This window comes from Dendronephthya gigantea, unplaced genomic scaffold (genome assembly GCF_004324835.1).
Source record: "Dendronephthya gigantea isolate DGI-Jeju-01 unplaced genomic scaffold, DenGig_1.0 000002F, whole genome shotgun sequence".
In the NCBI taxonomy this organism is placed as follows: Eukaryota; Metazoa; Cnidaria; class Anthozoa; order Malacalcyonacea; family Nephtheidae; genus Dendronephthya; species Dendronephthya gigantea.
Window position 1 is genome coordinate 822,179 of NW_021163012.1, and position 18,124 is coordinate 840,302.

Consider the following 18,124-nt stretch of genomic DNA (forward strand, 5'->3'; position numbering starts at 1 on the left):
ACGCGCATTTCCCCAAATATTATATTTTGACACGGTAAAGTTACTGTTTTTTAGGAAGCTAACTTCATAAAATTGTTCCTGTTATTTGAAAGGTTTATGTTTTTCATTGCGTGTTTTGGGTTACCGTGCGTCTTCCTGACGCTCATATGGTTATATTGCATATCTGCTTCTCTCCTGCATCGCGTTGCGACCATTTAAGTTGTATTGGTCTATACGGAACCTTTACCAGTGCGCGTGACCAAAAATATACTTAACTTGAATTGCACCTCCCTGCACAAGCGATATAAGCTAAGAGCTATTTTGGAAATTCTCATATATTATCTCTATTCTATCAACGCAGTGTCACAGTAAAAATACCCCTGGTTAGGAGTTTAACCTGCCTCGATTGATAAGCTTAGAAAAAGCGATGTTTATCTTATTTTCCTGCCATGGCGTGAATTATGTTTCGTTTTATATACGAGTTGTTTTCTCAACAATTTCCGCTCTTACACATATTTGTTTAGCGCCACAGCAACTAAGCGAATGGGCTGTGTTTTTGTTTGGGAATGAATAAATTCATTTCTGTGTGATGAAGTGTTTGGAAACGCCAGTCTTGATTCTTCTACTTGTATCCGTGTTTAAATAAGTTGGTCTTCTGTCTACTTTGGCACAGGTCAGTGACTCAGACGCGCTAAAAATTGTGTTGATAAACGAGGCGTTAAATGCAAATACTGTTGTGCGTCTTTGAAAACGGTTTGAGATCGGTTTTCACACGAATAGATAACCTGTTAAGAGACAATGAATAAATTCTGACGGTTTTCCTTATTCATTGTTTCCTTTTGTATCGGACCTGATCGGTCTTCCTGTATCAAATAGTCTCGTTTTCAAATCCCTGCTGTTGAATAGTGAAACACTGTAGATTTCACAATAAACACAGATATTTATTCTCCCGCTATATCCCGGGTATACATCAACATTTTAGCTTCCAAGCTTAGCTTGAAAAAAATTTTACAATCCTAAGTTTATCCTGTTACTCATTAATTGTGGGTTGCCTGTGAAATGTATTAAAGCCGCCGATTTCATTGGTCGAAATTCTCGCGCAGCGCCGTATCTGCGCGCTGATTGGCTCGCGCGGGAGCGCCGCAGCATTTGCCGACAAAGCAGATGTTTGCAAACAAAAGTGTGACATCTAATATAGGTTCCGGTGGACAATCGTTGCTTGACATTTTAAATTAAGAGATAATAATACAAAGCTATTCAGTTTGGTTTTGAGGCTGTTTGCGTGATCATCTCGACTTCACGTCCAAATATAAAACACTTTTGAAAATAGTTTTCACGCATCCTCGAAGCAATTATCATGACGCGTTCATTCTGGGCATCGTGGATTGCGCTGACCCTTCTTTCATTTACGTTGAGTGTCGACGCGAAGTCAAAGAGAACTCCGCCGAAATGCGAACTGCTGACGATTGAACCTTGTAAAAACCTTGGCTATAATATGACCACGATGCCAAACCATTTGGGACACGATACTCAATGGGAAGCTGGACAAAAAATCGTCGAGTACAAACCGTTAATGAGTGTAGGATGCTCAGGGTTAATTCGACACTTCATATGTTCAGCGTTCGCTCCGATGTGTACTGAAGACGTGCCTTACCCTGTGTACGCTTGCCGTTCAATGTGTGAAAGATCTAAACGTGACTGTATCGATATTTTAAAACAATTTGGATATGGCTGGCCGGAGAAGTTTAAATGCAGTGGCTTTCCTGTGTATGGACATAAATCGGTGTGTATGACTCCGGGCCCGAAAGGGAAGAAAAACTCTGGCAAGAAGAATGGAACAAAAAGTAAACTCCCAATATTTTTCACGACAACACCGAAACCTGGAAGTATTGATAACACGAAGAAGAAAGTAAACTTAGGAACGACGTCATCAACTGAAGCCGCATTCAAAGGTCTACCTTTCAACACTAGCCGAAACCCTCGACGCAAATCAGCGAAGTGTGTGAACATTAAGAAGTTTGTTTATGTGGAGCAAAAAGACGAATGCGCAGCGCGCTGTGGAGCGAATATTTTATTCACTAGCACAAACAAGAAATTTGCCGAGGTATGGTTGCTGATTTGGTCCACAATTTGCTTCGTATCGACCATGGTCACGGTGCTAACTTATTTGATCGATAGAACTCGTTTCAAATATCCGGAGAGACCTATCATTTATTTGGCGTTCTGTTACAACCTGTATTCTGCTGCGTATCTAATTCGTTTGATAGCGAAGCCCGAAGAGATCTCGTGTAGCGCTGATGGAGGATATTTAATCATAGATGGCTTAAACACAGCCGGCTGTTCCATCGTGTTCATCCTTCTCTACTTTTTCGGTATGGCATCCTCGCTGTGGTGGGTTATTTTGACGCTAACTTGGTTCCTATCTGCAGCGTTGAAATGGAGCCAGGAAGCAATAGCCAATAAATCAGCGTATTTCCATGCTGTTGCCTGGGTCATTCCAGCTATACAAACCATAGTTGCTTTATCAACGAGAAAGGTAGACGCGGATGAACTAACGGGGCTGTGTTATATCGGAAATCAAAATGTAGAAAACTTAGCTGGATTTGTTTTAGCTCCGCTATGTGTTTACTTGGTAATCGGTACGACTTTCCTTCTGGCTGGTTTCATCTCCTTATTCCGCATTCGTTCCGTTTTAAAAGACCGCGATACGAATACGCGAAAGTTGGAAAAATTGATGGTACGAATCGGCGTGTTTTCGGTTCTTTATACGCTACCTGCAACGGCAGTCATTGCGTGTTTTGTCTACGAGTACTCAAATATGGAATCATGGCAAAGCGATGTGAAGCGTCATTGTGTTAATGTGGCGACAGATGAGTGCTCTATCACCTCACGACCTAAAGAAGAAATATACATGGTGCGACATTTCATGTCTCTTCCCTGTGGTGGGCATTACCTCTGGTATGTGGGTATGGTCATCAAAAACATGCCAATCTTGGCAAATGTGTTACTACAGAAACTTTACTCAGAAATACCCGAAGCGTCAACCTACAAAACAGCAACCTTTGCTGGTACAAATGTCTGTTGATAAACCGACGACAACAATGACGCGACCGATGCCCGAGTTTCCTGAACATTGCGCATCGTCAGAGCTCTCCCATCCGTTAACAAACCTCAGTTGTCCTACGACCACCGATAATGGGCAGTATGTAAGCGTTAAATTACCATCTGCGTAAGACCCGCGCGGGGACTAACATTGAAATTGGGATCTTCGTTGCCTCTCAACATCAAGAGATGATGAGTGCATATTTAAGATAATGAGACCACCTTGTTCAGTCGTAAGAAACAGTGGCCTTAACGAGCTTAACAGTTAGCAATCAACTTAATAGCTTTCCACCTCGTTTGAGGACAATTTCAAACATATGTGCGTGGAGTAGAATGCGGTTTCTAGCGAGAGACAAATATTTGTATATGAGCAATGTGTAGGTTGGTTGGAACATAGACACAGAATATCATGTCTGCATGTTATTTATTTAATCAATCTACGCGATTCATCCGACTTACAAAACATATGTGATTTATATTAAGCTAGTTGTGTTGGCCTACGGATTGTTTATAAAATTGTATAGAAACTGGATTTTGCCGGAAAACATTTTTATGCGCGATCATTTTAGTATGTCGCGCCGGCTTCGTAGAATATGTTGCTCGTCGTGAAAAGAGTCTTTGTACGAAATGAACGTTATCCAAATTACAATTTCCGTCAGATTTTGAAGAAACATTAAACATCAATTCATATTTTTGTCATCCCATACATGTTATGAAAATAATTTTATTTATCCAAGGAATATATATTATGAAAGTTCATAGATACAATGCGCCATGATTGTTGCACCAATAAAACAGTATCCATTTAGTTAAAAAAAAGCCAAAATTCAGTCTTTCTTTATGTGCGTGACAGGCTTTGAAGACGACGGAAACTGTCGATACATTCTAATCTTCTGTATCTTGGTTGGAGATCAAGGCACGGCGTAAATGACACAAAACATTTTGTATTTTTATTAACGCGAGAACGATTAAATTCCGAGCAAATTTATTGTATAAATGGTTATAAATGTTCGTTAATAGATCCAAATAAAACAAATTAATGTAGAAAAGTAAATTTTTCATACGCTCTTCCAGATTTCATATTGTATGCAGCCGATATTGTTTATATTAAATTCCTCAAACGTAAAGTTATATCATGAAAGTTAGTTTTTCAAAATAACAGGATGTCATACATGCCTCAGATGGTCCACTAGAAGAATACAAAAAAAAGTTTGGAAAGACAAAGTCCTTTTTTCGTTATAATTTTCAGGTGGTCCATCATATACATCATGTTAATATTATTCCCATGTATGTGTTTTTGCGCAGCTCCGTTGAAAATTAACGAGAATTCGTGCTTGTTTTAAAGGCAGTATTAATGCTAGGTAACTCAGGCAATTAGATGAAATTATTATATTTCATTTCCTTGTATCCCAACCGAATATGATATCAGATATTGATTTTCGTGAAGTGTTCTAGAGAGATATACTGTACTGAAGGACTATCACTGACACTGTACGAGTTCTCCCAATAACGTAGGAGTGAATTTTTGAAATTTTTTCAATCTGAAAATGCAAATTAAAAAGCCAATAACTCAATTAAAGATGCATCAGTATATAAGACATTTATGTTTAATTTGATAATGAGACCGTCCTGATTTCCAGACACTGAAAAGGAAGATCTTAAAAGGAATACTGTTCTTTGTTTTACTCAATTTACCCGTCTGCCAATATTCATTGTTTACTGCCTGGAGCGATATTGTATAGCTGCGCTCCGTGAGTGCATGATATATTGCAAATATTTTGAGTTCATTATTCTCTCATCTGAAGATTAACTATGGCGGCGTCAAACTTATACAAGGACCTGTTGTCGACTTTCCATATATAAATGTCAAAAACACTTAAAATATTGCCGCTTGTACTCATGCCGACCTGAAATTCACCATGCAGCTTTGTGGTAAAAGCTAGATTTAACTTAAAGATTATGTAACAGAACAAAATACATTGCTTTGGGTTATTTTTTTAAAGAAAAACAAAGGATCATTTATATTCTTTCCTTTGTTTCCTTTCACACTTATCAAAACATGTTTTTTCTTTTAATAAGATCAACAATTCATGTCTAAGCATTGAGGAGCGAGTTAGGTCACGTCGATTTTTCTTTGCTCAGAAACTCAAAGGGAGACTACGAAATTTGCATAAAAAAAACTAATTCATCTGATAGTGCAATGAATTTAATACTCAAATAAAGAAAAATACTTCTAGAACTTTTCCGAGTGCCAAGTTTGGCATGCACGCAATTTGTTTTAGATGAAATTAACGTGATGCCACAATAGATCTGAAGGAATTTGTCTAGCATTTTATCACAAACCCACTTAGTGTTTGGACAGATAACGTCTGTCTAATTTTGGCAGCTTTTTGATATTATCAGTCCTATGATTTATGTGGAATAACTTTGGATAACCTCGTATGTTTCAAACCCACCATGATGTCTTTTCTTTACCTCAGATATTGATAAAGTAGTTTTGCTTTAAATGTTTTCCAACTGAATAAACTTTTCGTCATTAACTTCACAATTGACAAAAAGTTTGTTAGAAGCTAAATTATGATTCATAAATGTGAATGGTAAGGAAATGGAAATCAAGGAATGAATTGATCTATATATAGAATTATGTTTTCCAATAAATCATTTCTGTATATTGAGTATTCACGCATGCTAAATGCTAGCCCATCGTCAGTTTACTGATTAATTTCCATCCAATCAAAATTAGCGTTAGATTACGTTATCCCCTGTTTTTGGGCATGACTGGAAAAATCTTTTGCGATAAAACTCTTCAATTTGGAAATGATTCTTAAACTAGTCCGCAACCTGGATCTCTTTACACTTTGATATACTCATGCATGTAAATATATGTTATTTACTTGCCTATAATGGATCAAGTTTAGCAATTGGTTCTTTAACAATTTATTGAAGAGACTAAAATCTTTAGAGCTCTGGAATGGATAAAGTTACTATTTTCCCTGCATATTATCCCAGAGTAAGACTTGCCCAAAGTAAATTTGCATCTTCAATTTAAATGTCAACTGTTTTTAATTAAAATTTTCAATCTTTACTTTATCGTGCGCTTGCAAATCTATTGTTGTATGGCTTAAGGAAGTAATTGTCTCATTGCAATTCTGTTTGTTTTGGTGAATGCTACCAAAACCAAATTTCACGCATTAATGTGTCTCAAATGTCTCAAATGTGTTTTGTTTTCGTTAGTCTTTGAGATTACGCGACCTCATGTTTATAAAAGCGTTTAAAATATTTGAATTAAACCTTTTGAGCTATTTAACGGCTGCCCAGAATGCGGTATCTTTTAACGAACAAAAACAACATATTTAAAACTGACAATGAATGGCATATGCGTCTATATAAATCAGCTAACCGCGAACTGCGAGCGTAATTAATGGTAACCCAACTGGGAAGTTCTGCCGCTTAGGCAAACGTCAGTTAAATGATTTGGATCAGTTTTATTGTAATTGCGTCTGCAAGTACAAAAACCTCATAATCCTTTGATTTTATTAAAAAATTGGAGAAATATACATGAAACTTGTAGTAAACTAACTTTTGCTCTAACCTATATCCTTAAGAAGCAACATTTGCAATCAATGTGGTCGTAATTTTATTTGGCTGACCGCGTTTATATGGTTTCCACGTCCATGAAAGATTTATCTCTCGCCGTGCCGTCATCATTTTTTTATAATATTTAGTTCCAGGGTGGCCCTATTAATTGAAGCTCGTGTCTTAAATAATTACTTTAAGCTGTTGGTAATAGTTTGGTTGCGAGGTTGGACGCTTTTTTCCCGCTGCAAAATATTCTCACACAGACGAACACACAGATTTACCATCAGTTCAAAATTAACATTGATTAAGATATAATAAAACCTAATGACTTAAATGAATAAACCATACCAGATTCTAAGTCTGAAAGCTATCTGAGACTGAAAACCTCCTGTGGCTTTTCTAAGCTAGAAAAACCCGAATTTTGAGGAAATAAAGTGAAAGCTTTAACCAATAAATGAGAGTCTTCATTCATTGCATGTGATCCAAACTTTACCCTGCTCATCCGCGCTTATAGATTATGTCTCTACAAGATGTCTTTAATTTGAAATCGGTTTATCTCGAAACATCTTAATTGGACTTGTTCCCAACGATGAATAAGTCAAAATGAAATATATACCTCTCTCAGTATGCAAGCCATGGTTTGTGTCTGGCTTAAATTAGTCTCTATTGTCCGTGAAATTTAACGGGAATCTTTTTCATTTTTCTGGTTAGAAATTTCCTACGTCAAGTAATCCCTGCTGGAACTCTGAATGAGAGGACATGATGGATATTACAAAAGATCCTATAGAAGATATTGTCGAAGGTAAAATAACATTTTCTTTGGTGTTTAGTTCATAGTAACTTCTCAAAACTGAAGCTGGTTCTTGTGTGGACTAAAAGGCCTTTATATATACTGAGCTCCTGCGTTCCCTATATAACGCCTGAGATATTGCCGTATTTAACTCCTGGGATATTGCCTTGCCTAAATTCCTGGTACAATATTGCTCTAAGCTGGTGTTTGATCACTCAATAAGATGATCTTTGATGTCAGTTTGACCTCTGGGCTTGTTTTAATTTTAATGGGAAATTTATTTTTAGTATTTTGATTGTTAAATCGGAAAGGCTTAAGCAATTCGCATAGCACGGAAATTAAATATTTGCTCACCGTTAATATCTTGCGTTCCGGATAAGTGAAATTAATGAATTATCGTTTTGCGCAACTGCCAAGCTGCTGTCTAGGTTCTGCGCGTTTCAAACTCTCAAACTTATGGTAGGAAACTGAGCTGTTCTTGGTGATGGTTGATCCAACACTTCTTCAGTTCTAAAATAGAATATAAAACTTCTCCAATCTTCATTCCACTTCCAGTTTTTATTCTGCCTATCACTGCATCCAGTGATTTTTAGACCATCGTCTAATTCTAACTGACATGTAGTAATCGCCGGCTCATCGCTCTGCTTACGAGATTGTCCCGCGTGTGGTCACCGAATATTCTGCCCGAAAATCTGAAGGTGGTGATGTAATGGTAAGGCCTGCGGGAGGGGAAGCAACAAGTGTTGGGGTTGCCATTTATTAATTTGAGACATTTTTATACAAAATGGCCGGATGTGAAGAAGAGGGAAGTCCAAAAAGAGAGCGAAAAGTTAGTATACCGAAAGTCAGAACGATTTTGAAACAAATCGCAGATGAAATAACAACGGAGGAGCTAGGGAAGATGATGTTTTTGGCCGCAGATGACATTCCTAAGGGTAAAGTTAAAGATATGAAATGCCTGGACTTCTTCACTGCTTTGCAAGAACGACAGTTAATTGACACAAAACAAAGTGATATGGATTACTTAATTCAACTTCTTAACGGTCTGCCAAGAGTTGATTTAGTGAGCAAATTGAGGGCTTCCCAGCCTGGTTCAAAATTCACCGAAAAGATTGTTATTAAAGAGGAGATTATCACCTCTGACGCTGTCGTAGTCAACAACTCAAGCACCCTTGAAACCACAGAGACCACTCAGTTAATTACACAAACCAAAATCATTGATGGAAGCTTCTTGCAAGATCCTGAGACCTCAGTACAGGCCATTTGTCAAAAGTATGATGAGACTGTGTTCGCTCTTGAAAAAGCACACGCAGCCAATACAAAACTCAGAATCCAAAATCATAAATTACGACAAGAAATTAATGAAAGTGTGGATGAGCAGAACAATTTGATATGTGAAAGAAATAGTGCACTGGGAGCTAAGTCAGAATTTGTCTTCAGAGAAAGTGAATTGCGAAAAGAGTTGAATGATTTAAAACGAACAAATAATGTGTTGACAAAAAATTGTGCAAAGGCAACTAGTGACGTAGAGGCAAAAGATAAAGAAATTTCCGAGTTAAAAGAGTCCTTGAGTAATTCTGAGGATACAGTTAGTGAATTGAGATCTCTTCTTGATGAAGAGAAAAATGCAAGATTAACGGTAGAAAAAGAGTTAGCAGAATTTAAAAAAGTTCAAGAAGATCATGGACACGTAAAATGCAGAAGGTGTGGTCTGTTTTTTGTTGAAGCAAATAATCCAGTTGATGCTTGTCGCTATCATCAAGGACATTTTGAGGCAGTAGGTTCAATTATGAAGAGAATGGAATGGACGTGTTGCAAGAATGTCAATAAGGATGCACCTGGATGTTGCAAGAAGAAGCATTTGACTATCCATTATCCATTGCCCTCACCTGTTCTGGGTGAAACTGATAGGAAGTTTACAATGTAGGGATTTAGAGTCTTGTGTGGTGTGGTTGTATGGCTGCTATCTAATTGTGCTATCACATAGGATTTTGAAAAATAATTGAGAGAGGTAACTTAATGAAATGAACTGATTAAATCTGGTAAAATCGCAGTTTCCGGATTTGGCATCATGAGAGAGGTCTACTCATTTCATTTTCTGCCAAAAATATGTTTTCAACCTTTCAACCTTTATTTTCGACCTTTCAATCAATTGCAATGAAACACAGCTAGAGTCGACAATTTAGTCATGCTATGCCACTGATCAAAATCATACACTAATTTCAGCAATCATACACTTACCCAGATGAATATAACCATAGCATAGTTAGGTGGGGGATTAAACTATGTACAGTTCTACAATTGTGTACAACTCTACAACTGTGATATCCTCGAAAGATGTTTTTCAAAAATTTTTTTTCAATTAAGTTTATACTTTCATTGTGTGCAAAAGTGGACATTTAGTCAAGGACAAATTACTAGTATATAATATGTGAAAACCACTTTCTTTCTTTTTTTCCACTTTTTTGAATAGTAGAACATTTTTTTATTTTTCAATGCTTTCTAAATTTATTTTTTAAATGCCCTACTTTTTAATATGGCAGTGAAAGACATGTCAGAGACAAATAGGTTTTTTTTAATATTTTGAATTTCAAAGTGTATTATCTGCTTGTATTTCACAAATAGGTTTTTTGTAGATTTAGAGTTTTGCATGTGATGAATAAACTTAGGTGAAATTTTGTAAATTAGGTATAGGATAGAGATATTTTACTAAATCCTTGTTTTAAGATGTATCATTCTTTGTGTATAGCCTCTCTGGACAGTAACCATCACACAATCATGACCTATAATATAAACTACTATAACTATTCATTGTCAGCTCACAAATTACCAAAGTGATCAATAATCAGTACCATAAGCAACTCCCTTCACAAGTCCACATTTATCAATACTTAATCGTATATCATGAAATATGATTGAGTTGTTAAGGAATGGGTGAAAAACTGAAGATGAATTTCAGGTAGAAATAGGGGTTGGGGAGAAGATTAACACAAATATCATCTGTTCACCAAATAGTTTTTATTAAATAGCAATAGTCTTCCCAAAATCGAACTATAGAGACTTAATAGGATTGGGGTTCTTTCCCATATTGGATCTTATTTGGTTGTAGTAAAGAGTAGTTCTTTCAAGACATTTTTAAAAATCTGGTCTTTCATTTAGCAAGAATTCCTCACAAATCGAAATTCAAAGACTCTCGAATTTCCCAAAAAATTTACCTGAGAATCACCCCCCTCTGAAATATCTCCCATCTTCGATAATTTAAACCTACCCCCCAAAACTTCAGAGCTGGCTACGCCACTGTTGACGATCAATAAGTCGCTCATGATGAATCCATAGCAACAAGTGATTTCCTGACCTAATGATGTTGTTTCATTATACTTCTGTCTTCCTTCCTCGAATGTTGAAAATGTCGGGAATTTTGTTTTCGTTAAGTCTTTTGAACCCGCTATCTTCCTCTGGAGCCAAAATACATGTATTTTAGAACACACCGGAAAAATTCAACCTTTATTTTAACGAAATATCAACTGTCTAGACGCTGTTAATCGGATATAGATTCCACAGAAAGGCATTGAAAATCATGTTCCATATATAGAAATCCCAACCATAAAATATCTTTGTTACACTCCAACACCTGGAAACTCTCAACTATCCTTAACTATGAAGTGAGTCCTTCAATGACTTTGGTACGAAGTCAAAAGTGAACAATATGCATCCGAGAAATGCAATTCAGTTCTCAGCTTCAACGCAGCAAAGAGACCCTTAACGTATGTCTGGTTTGAGAAGAGGAACCCTGATGATTCAGTTAAACTTTTCAGAAAAACAACATATTTGGACGTGGAAAGGGGAATAGGTTATATTGCGTGGGTTTTAGGCTCCTTCCAAACACTCCTCCCGCGAAAATGCAAGGCTGAACTGCTCAAAGGCATGGCTAAAACTCAGAAAGTTATCCAAAAAATTAGGTCAAAGTTCAAGGGTTGCAAATTTGTCTTTTTTGTTCATATGTGAATCGCTAGCTCCAGCGATAGCTCTTTTTTATTTCATTCAAAAATTATCAATGTTTCATCACTTCTATATCGTGGAGGAAAGAACCAGCATAGTCTTGGTTTGTTCTTGTTTTTGTTTTTTACCGCAAACTACGGTTTGATGTTTGTGGTTGCACTTTGACTGCATGGTTGTTGACATTACCTCGCCAAAATGCTTTAGATTGAAGAAAGCTTAAGATGATTTTCTGATAAAAACCTAACCGGCGTGGTTTTCCCCCTCATATATGGTGACAATGAAGATTATCTTAACGAAAATGTTTCTTTTCAACTGACATAAAAACTTTGCGGTGCTGATTTTTTCCCTGAAGAATCGCATTTAGCTAAACAATGAATTGGAAGAAGAGATGTCGCGGAAAAGGCAGAAGAACATTAAATTGGCACAGAGACTCGCATACCAAGAGACCGATCGACGCCAGTATTCTGTCAAGTACCCATTTGTCGATAAAAAAACTTCAGTTCCAAAGGCATTTAATGCTTCAGCCAGGTTCTTTTTACGTTTCTATTTATACATCTTCTACAACTATCTAATCCTTCGAAAGATCTTCATATAACACTGACTAAGCTATCTATGTGTTTAATTCAGGGTGGTTACCACCAAGCCTTTATCTAAAAACCCAGCTAACTATCCGTTCCATATTCACTTTTCTACTATTCTTCTTCACAATTTTCAGGATGATCTACAAAGCATGATATTATGATTTATGGCTTTGAGATTGTCTGAGTTGAATGTTCTGGATATTTTAGTAATGCTCACCTCCTGAGACACATCAGGATGAAGTTCCTCTCAATCTTAACAAATTGGAGTGCTGTCTTACACACGAAGACTAAATAAAACTCTAGCTGGAAATCCAAGGAGGAGAATGTATTTCCTCCACATGGCTTCCATGCGATTGCGCAAAACTCGCAAATTCAAGGAAAATGTTTCAGGGCCATTGTGGTATTTATACGTTAATTGGTAGTCATTGGTGGCTAGTTTGTTTCGCCATAGGAGGCCAATAGCATGTCTTTAGTCCACGTTAGGACGCAGTTAAAATTCTCGCCAATTCTTGTTCCTATGAGCAGACAGAATGAGAGAAACGCATTACAAACACTTTTATCACATCGTGAAAGCTATGATATGCAAATGATGGCGAAGCAATGTTTTTCAATTTTTTTAAGAATCATTCCCTCAAGCCAGTTAACCGACAGTATAATTAGCGGTTAATATATATAAAGATGGGAAGCGTTTTAAATTTGCCCAACAGCGTTCTACTAGTTTTCCCTGTACGAATACTTGAAGAATCTCTTGATTGAAGCAACTCTTGAAAATGCTTTTAGGGAGGCGCCTTATCACAATTCTTGTCTGGCATTCGAGTCTGGTATTTGATTTTCATCGCGTTTTTCCGTCTCAGACAAGAGGAATTTGAATTATTACATGGCTTTTGTATACTTGAGTACGGCGTATCAATTTACTCTCCAGCAATTAAAACATGTCTGTCAGCGCGCGGCGAGTTATCGCAGCGCATTGTGGCGTGAAAACGCGCAGTTTTTAAGCAAAACGTTTGCGCTTTTTATTGTCAGAATAAATAATTGACACGTTTGCGTTAGATTTGCGATACGCACGTGCATATTGAGCGCATCTTTTTTTTAAACTATGGAAATGGTTTGCCTTGTTTATCTGACTTACTAATAGTTAGAGGACATGGATGAACCAATAGCATTTCGTTTTGATCGACTAATTGATACATCCTATTTAAAATTGGACACGAGGCGTGGTTGTTAATATGAACGCGGCCTTCTGATTGGTCCATACGCTTCTCGTATTCCTGACAAAAACAAAACAACTAACACTTGCCAGTTAAGACTTGAAAATCCGCATACTTTATCGTCTTAAATTAACTGAATACCAAGCACGTTTTGAGTCAGAATTGAGACAAAGCGAAGGAGATCTGTGCGCTTGCTCCCATCTTAATCTCCACCGGGCAGATCGAATACACGGCCAGCTTAATATGTAAAATGTGTCGTGTATGAAACGAGCTACTTGTTATTCTGAAATATGGCGATAAATACAGATCGCCGCAAATTACTCCTCTTCATCTGTCGTCTCATGTTGCTCCCTTGTGTCTCGGGTTTTGGTCCGAAAAACAAAGTGAAATGCGAAATTATGAACGTACGACAGTGTCGATCCTTTGGTTATAATGTTACAGGTTTACCCAATATGTTCGGGGATAAAACCCAAAATGATGTGGAAAGAAGACTTGTGGATCTCAATGTGCTACTTACATCGACGTGTGCAGATCCAATAAGGTTTTTCCTCTGCTCCCTGTATGCTCCAATGTGCTCCACAAAGACAGGCAGTTTAATTATGTCCTGTGGTTCATTGTGTGAATACGTTACTCAACGATGCAAACCAACTGCTGTGAAGTTTAATATTCCCTGGTTAGACGCATGGAATTGCTCACAGTTTCATTGGCAAAACAATAAAGACAAAATGTGTATGCAAGGACCGAACTACAACTACACTAGCTTCAATCCAACACGTACGACTTCCACTGTGAACCCGGAGCTTGATAAAATGTCTTTTAAAAACAGTCGTAATTACCTTTACCTGAAACGAACCAAATCATGGGTGCTTCTTTGTAACAAGGATGGCATTTACGATTCGGATACGAAAGATTTTGCCGATTTGTGGATGACAATATGGTCGATTGTTTGTTTTGTCTCAACCAGTGTCGCTATTATAACATTCCTTCTCGATACAAGAGGATTTCAGTATCCTGAGCGAGCTATTGTGATGCTGGCGTTGTGTTACAATCTTTACTCAATTGGGTTAATACTGAGAGTCATCTTTGGTCGCAGTGCCGTGTCTTGTACAAGCGATGACAACACGGAATTGTACATTACCCAAAACGAGTTTGGGAAACCGTTGTGTTCCTTCGTCTTTCTTTTTTTGTACTTTTTCGGCATGGCTGCAAATATTTGGTGGGTAATTTTAACGCTGAGTTGGTTTCTTGGAGCCGGAATGAAGTGGAGCTGTGAGGCGATTGATAGCTATACAAACTTATTCCACCTTGTAGCGTGGTTATTACCCGTGATAAAGACCGCGCTTGTGTTAATATTTCGTAAGATCGACGGCGATGAATTAACTGGATTATGCTATGTAGGAAATCAAGACTTACTAGCTCTGACCGGCTTTGTTCTTGGACCGCAGTTTACCTATCTAATTATTGGCAGTCTATTCCTTTTGGCGGGTTTTATAGCGTTGTATCGTGTAAGGCTGGCTGTTCACAAAGAACGTTTACATAAAATAGATAAGCTTGATCGCTTTATTATAAGAATTGGTCTATTCTCTATGTTTTCAACGGTTCCCGCAACATGCACTATAGCGGCACAATTCTACGAATACAGTTATCGTGAGGACTGGCTATATGGCCGTTCAACACCGAACACAAAGGTTTTGATGTTGAAAATTTGCATGACTTTGTTTGTCGGGGTAATTTCCGGCGCGTGGATATGGACAAGCAAAGCGTGCATTACGTTGAAGAGTTTTTATGTGAACAAATTTAGAAAACAATCTGCTGTCAAGAATAATTCCAATAATAATGTAGCTTTAAGAAACCATAGAACATTACAAGCCGACACGGAGGTTTAAATGTGAACTCTTATCGCTATACTCCATGGGGGTGTTTTCGTCAATCGCTCAAGACGATAAAATCTCTCCGCTTTTGTATTCGCTCAGTAAATATTTCTTTAATTTATATTCGTGTTACTAATGGAGCTTGGCAAATTATAGGGTAGCGGTTACCCCCAGTTGCTAACACAAATTTATAGACAAATGATAGAATCTTTAACACAACACTGACAATTAGCACCTCATTAAGCTAAGGTTGTACTGATTAATATGTATTTAGAAAAGTTGAATTGAGATCTTTTAACTACCACTTCAGTATTTTGTGTATGAAAAACATGGAGCGTTTGTTAAAAATCATTGTCTGTCTGCGTTGTTCTATATGAATGAAGTTGATTGAAATGGAATTAGCGAAATGTTAGTATAGCAAGCTCTCGTGAAATTGTAATTTTAAACAAGAAATAAAAATTTAAAGTGAACTGCTACAATTGATCGTATAAACTTGACTTTGTTTATATGAAAAGATAACCGCCGGATAACTGAGTTCTGTTGTCGTGTCGTATACGAGCCCCAGTCCCTAACCGCAAATCACCAAATCCGTAACATAAGTACAAGATTATGATTCGGTATCATTCTTTACTGCAATTTCAGTTATGGTTTCTCTCAACTTTTAAGTGGGAAGAATGTTTTTTCATAATGACCTAAGAAACGTGAGTCAACACTCTTGGAGTCATACCTATGGCGTTCGTTCTTTTCCGTGTTGTTCTAGCAACCTCAAATTGGGCGCGGTTGCTTTTTATTTTGTCGCACCTTGAGGGCCTGTTTTCATGGAGCGAGTTATCCCGGCTAGGCGAGGTGAAGACTGCATATAATGAAAGACTACATAAAATACGCCTAGTACGCGTTAAATTCATTTCAACTGTTTGAAACCATTTTGGCATAAAAACAAATATGAAAACGCTCGAAAACGTTACCGTGTGCATGCACGTGTACATAGCCTTAATCCTGAATTCCGAATATCAATATGTCGTTTTTGGATTCCCATTTGTATGCTAAAAACATCACTTCTCTTCTAGATATCCTGGGAGTCCACAACACTTGGCTTTTAGTTTACGAATTTGATCGAAAGGAATAACCATGCAGAGTTCTCCACGTGGCTTTTTGGAGAACATATTGGCATGGTAGACCAATATGTTTCTGGATGACAGGAATCGTCAATCCTTAGGTAACATCATTTACGTATAGTCAAATTGCGAACAGCCGTCTGGACTGAGGTCAACATACTCGGCGATATGTTCTCCTTGCTGAGTTTTCTTACGGCAATGCGAAAAGAAATCACGAGAGCTCACAAGGGTTGGGCTCTCGACTGCGTTGTCTTTAGCAACGACGTTACAAAGTACATGAAGAAAGATCTGACGTCAGCACCAGCTGAGGTCAGAAACAAACCGTACACGTAGCGTGTGTACGTGTACGGTTTGTTTCTAGATGGTGCAGGTTGTTGAACCTCCTCAAATCTACCCGTGATTCATATCTACGCAGTGAATACGACCTCTCCCAAAGACCCCCGTCTGTATGAATGCCCTGCATTGTAAGTCTAAAAAATTCTAAGTCTAAAAAGTCTCACCACCAGCACTGATAGCCGGTGGTGAAAGACTTAAGCCCTTGCAGTTCAAGCCCTTGCAGTGTCAAAACATGAGTTCAAAGACTTGGAAAATTTAAAAAGTCTTAAGTCGAAGAAAGGGTTAAGTAAAATGAGAAACTGTCGTCTTTCACCACCAGCAGCAGTGGCGGAGTTGGTTAGGACAGTGGTTAGTCCATAAGCGGTGGTGGGTTTAAGCCCTTGCAGTATCAAAACATGAGTTTCAAAAATTGGAAAATTGAACATTGAAAAATTGAAAAATTAAAAAAAATTCGAAGTTTCAAAAAAAAAGGGAGGGGAGAGTAGACAAGATAGGAGAGGAGACCATAGATTCTCTGGGTATATGTTCACCTTTTCTTCCTCTCTCCCTATCCTCTTCTTCCTCTCTCCCTATCCTCTTCTTCCTCTCTTCTTCCTCTCTCCCTATCCTCTTCTTCCTCTCTTCTTCCTCTCTCCCTATCCTCTTCTTCCTCTCTTCTTCCTCTCTCCCTATCCTCTTCTTCCTCTCTCCCTATCCTCTTCTTCCTCTCTCCCTATCCTCTTCTTCCTCTCTCCCTATCCTCTTCTTCCTCTCTCCCTATCCTCTTCTTCCTCTCTTCTTCCTCTCTCCCTATCCTCTTCTTCCTCTCTTCTTCCTCTCTCCCTATCCTCTTCTTCCTCTCCCTATCTTCTTCTCCTCTCTCTATCCTCTTCTTCCTCTCTCCCTATCCTCTTCTTCCTCTTCTTCCTCTCTCCCTATCCTCTTCTTCCTCTCTCCCTATCCTTTTCTTCCTCTCTCCCTATCCTCTTCTTCCTCTCTCCCTATCTTCTTCTTCCTCTCTCCCTATCTTCTTCTTCCTCTCTCCCTATCCTCTTCTTCCTCTTCTTCCTCTCTCCCTATCCTCTTCTTCCTCTCTCCCTATCCTCTTCTTCCTCTCTCCCTATCCTCTTCTTCCTCTCTCCTCTTCTTCCCTCTCCTCTTCTTCCCTATCCTCTTCTTCCTCTCTTCTTCCTCTCTCCCTATCCTCTTCTTCCTCTCTCCCTATCTTCTTCTTCCTCTCTCTCTATCCTCTTCTTCCTCTCTCCCTATCCTCTTCTTCCTCTTCTTCCTCTCTCCCTATCCTCTTCTTCCTCTCTCCCTATCCTTTTCTTCCTCTCTCCCTATCCTCTTCTTCCTCTCTTCTTCCTCTCTCCCTATCCTCTTCTTCCTCTCTCCCTATCTTCTTCTTCCTCTCTCTCTATCCTCTTCTTCCTCTCTCCCTATCCTCTTCTTCCTCTTCTTCCTCTCTCCCTATCCTCTTCTTCCTCTCTCCCTATCCTCTTCTTCCTCTCTCCTCTTCTTCCCTCTCCTCTTCTTCCCTCTCCTCTTCTTCCTCTCTCCTCTTCTTCCCTCTCCTCTTCTTCCT

General features: G+C 38.2%; 2 protein-coding genes across 2 annotated transcripts; both read left to right on the forward strand.

Annotated features, from left to right (window-relative positions):
• The first annotated feature begins 565 nt into the window (after positions 1 to 565).
• On the forward strand, positions 566 to 15,578 carry LOC114537516 (frizzled-4-like). Its single transcript, XM_028558563.1, has 3 exons — positions 566 to 652; positions 7,372 to 7,462; positions 13,680 to 15,578. The coding sequence occupies exons 2-3, from the start codon at positions 7,420 to 7,422 to the stop codon at positions 15,122 to 15,124; spliced, it is 1,488 nt and encodes a 495-aa protein (XP_028414364.1). The 5' UTR covers positions 566 to 652; positions 7,372 to 7,419; the 3' UTR covers positions 15,125 to 15,578.
• LOC114537508 (frizzled-9-like) lies at positions 1,184 to 3,163 on the forward strand. Its single transcript, XM_028558551.1, has one exon. The coding sequence runs from the start codon at positions 1,337 to 1,339 to the stop codon at positions 3,062 to 3,064; it is 1,728 nt and encodes a 575-aa protein (XP_028414352.1). The 5' UTR covers positions 1,184 to 1,336; the 3' UTR covers positions 3,065 to 3,163.
• Positions 15,579 to 18,124: the final 2,546 nt, after the last annotated feature.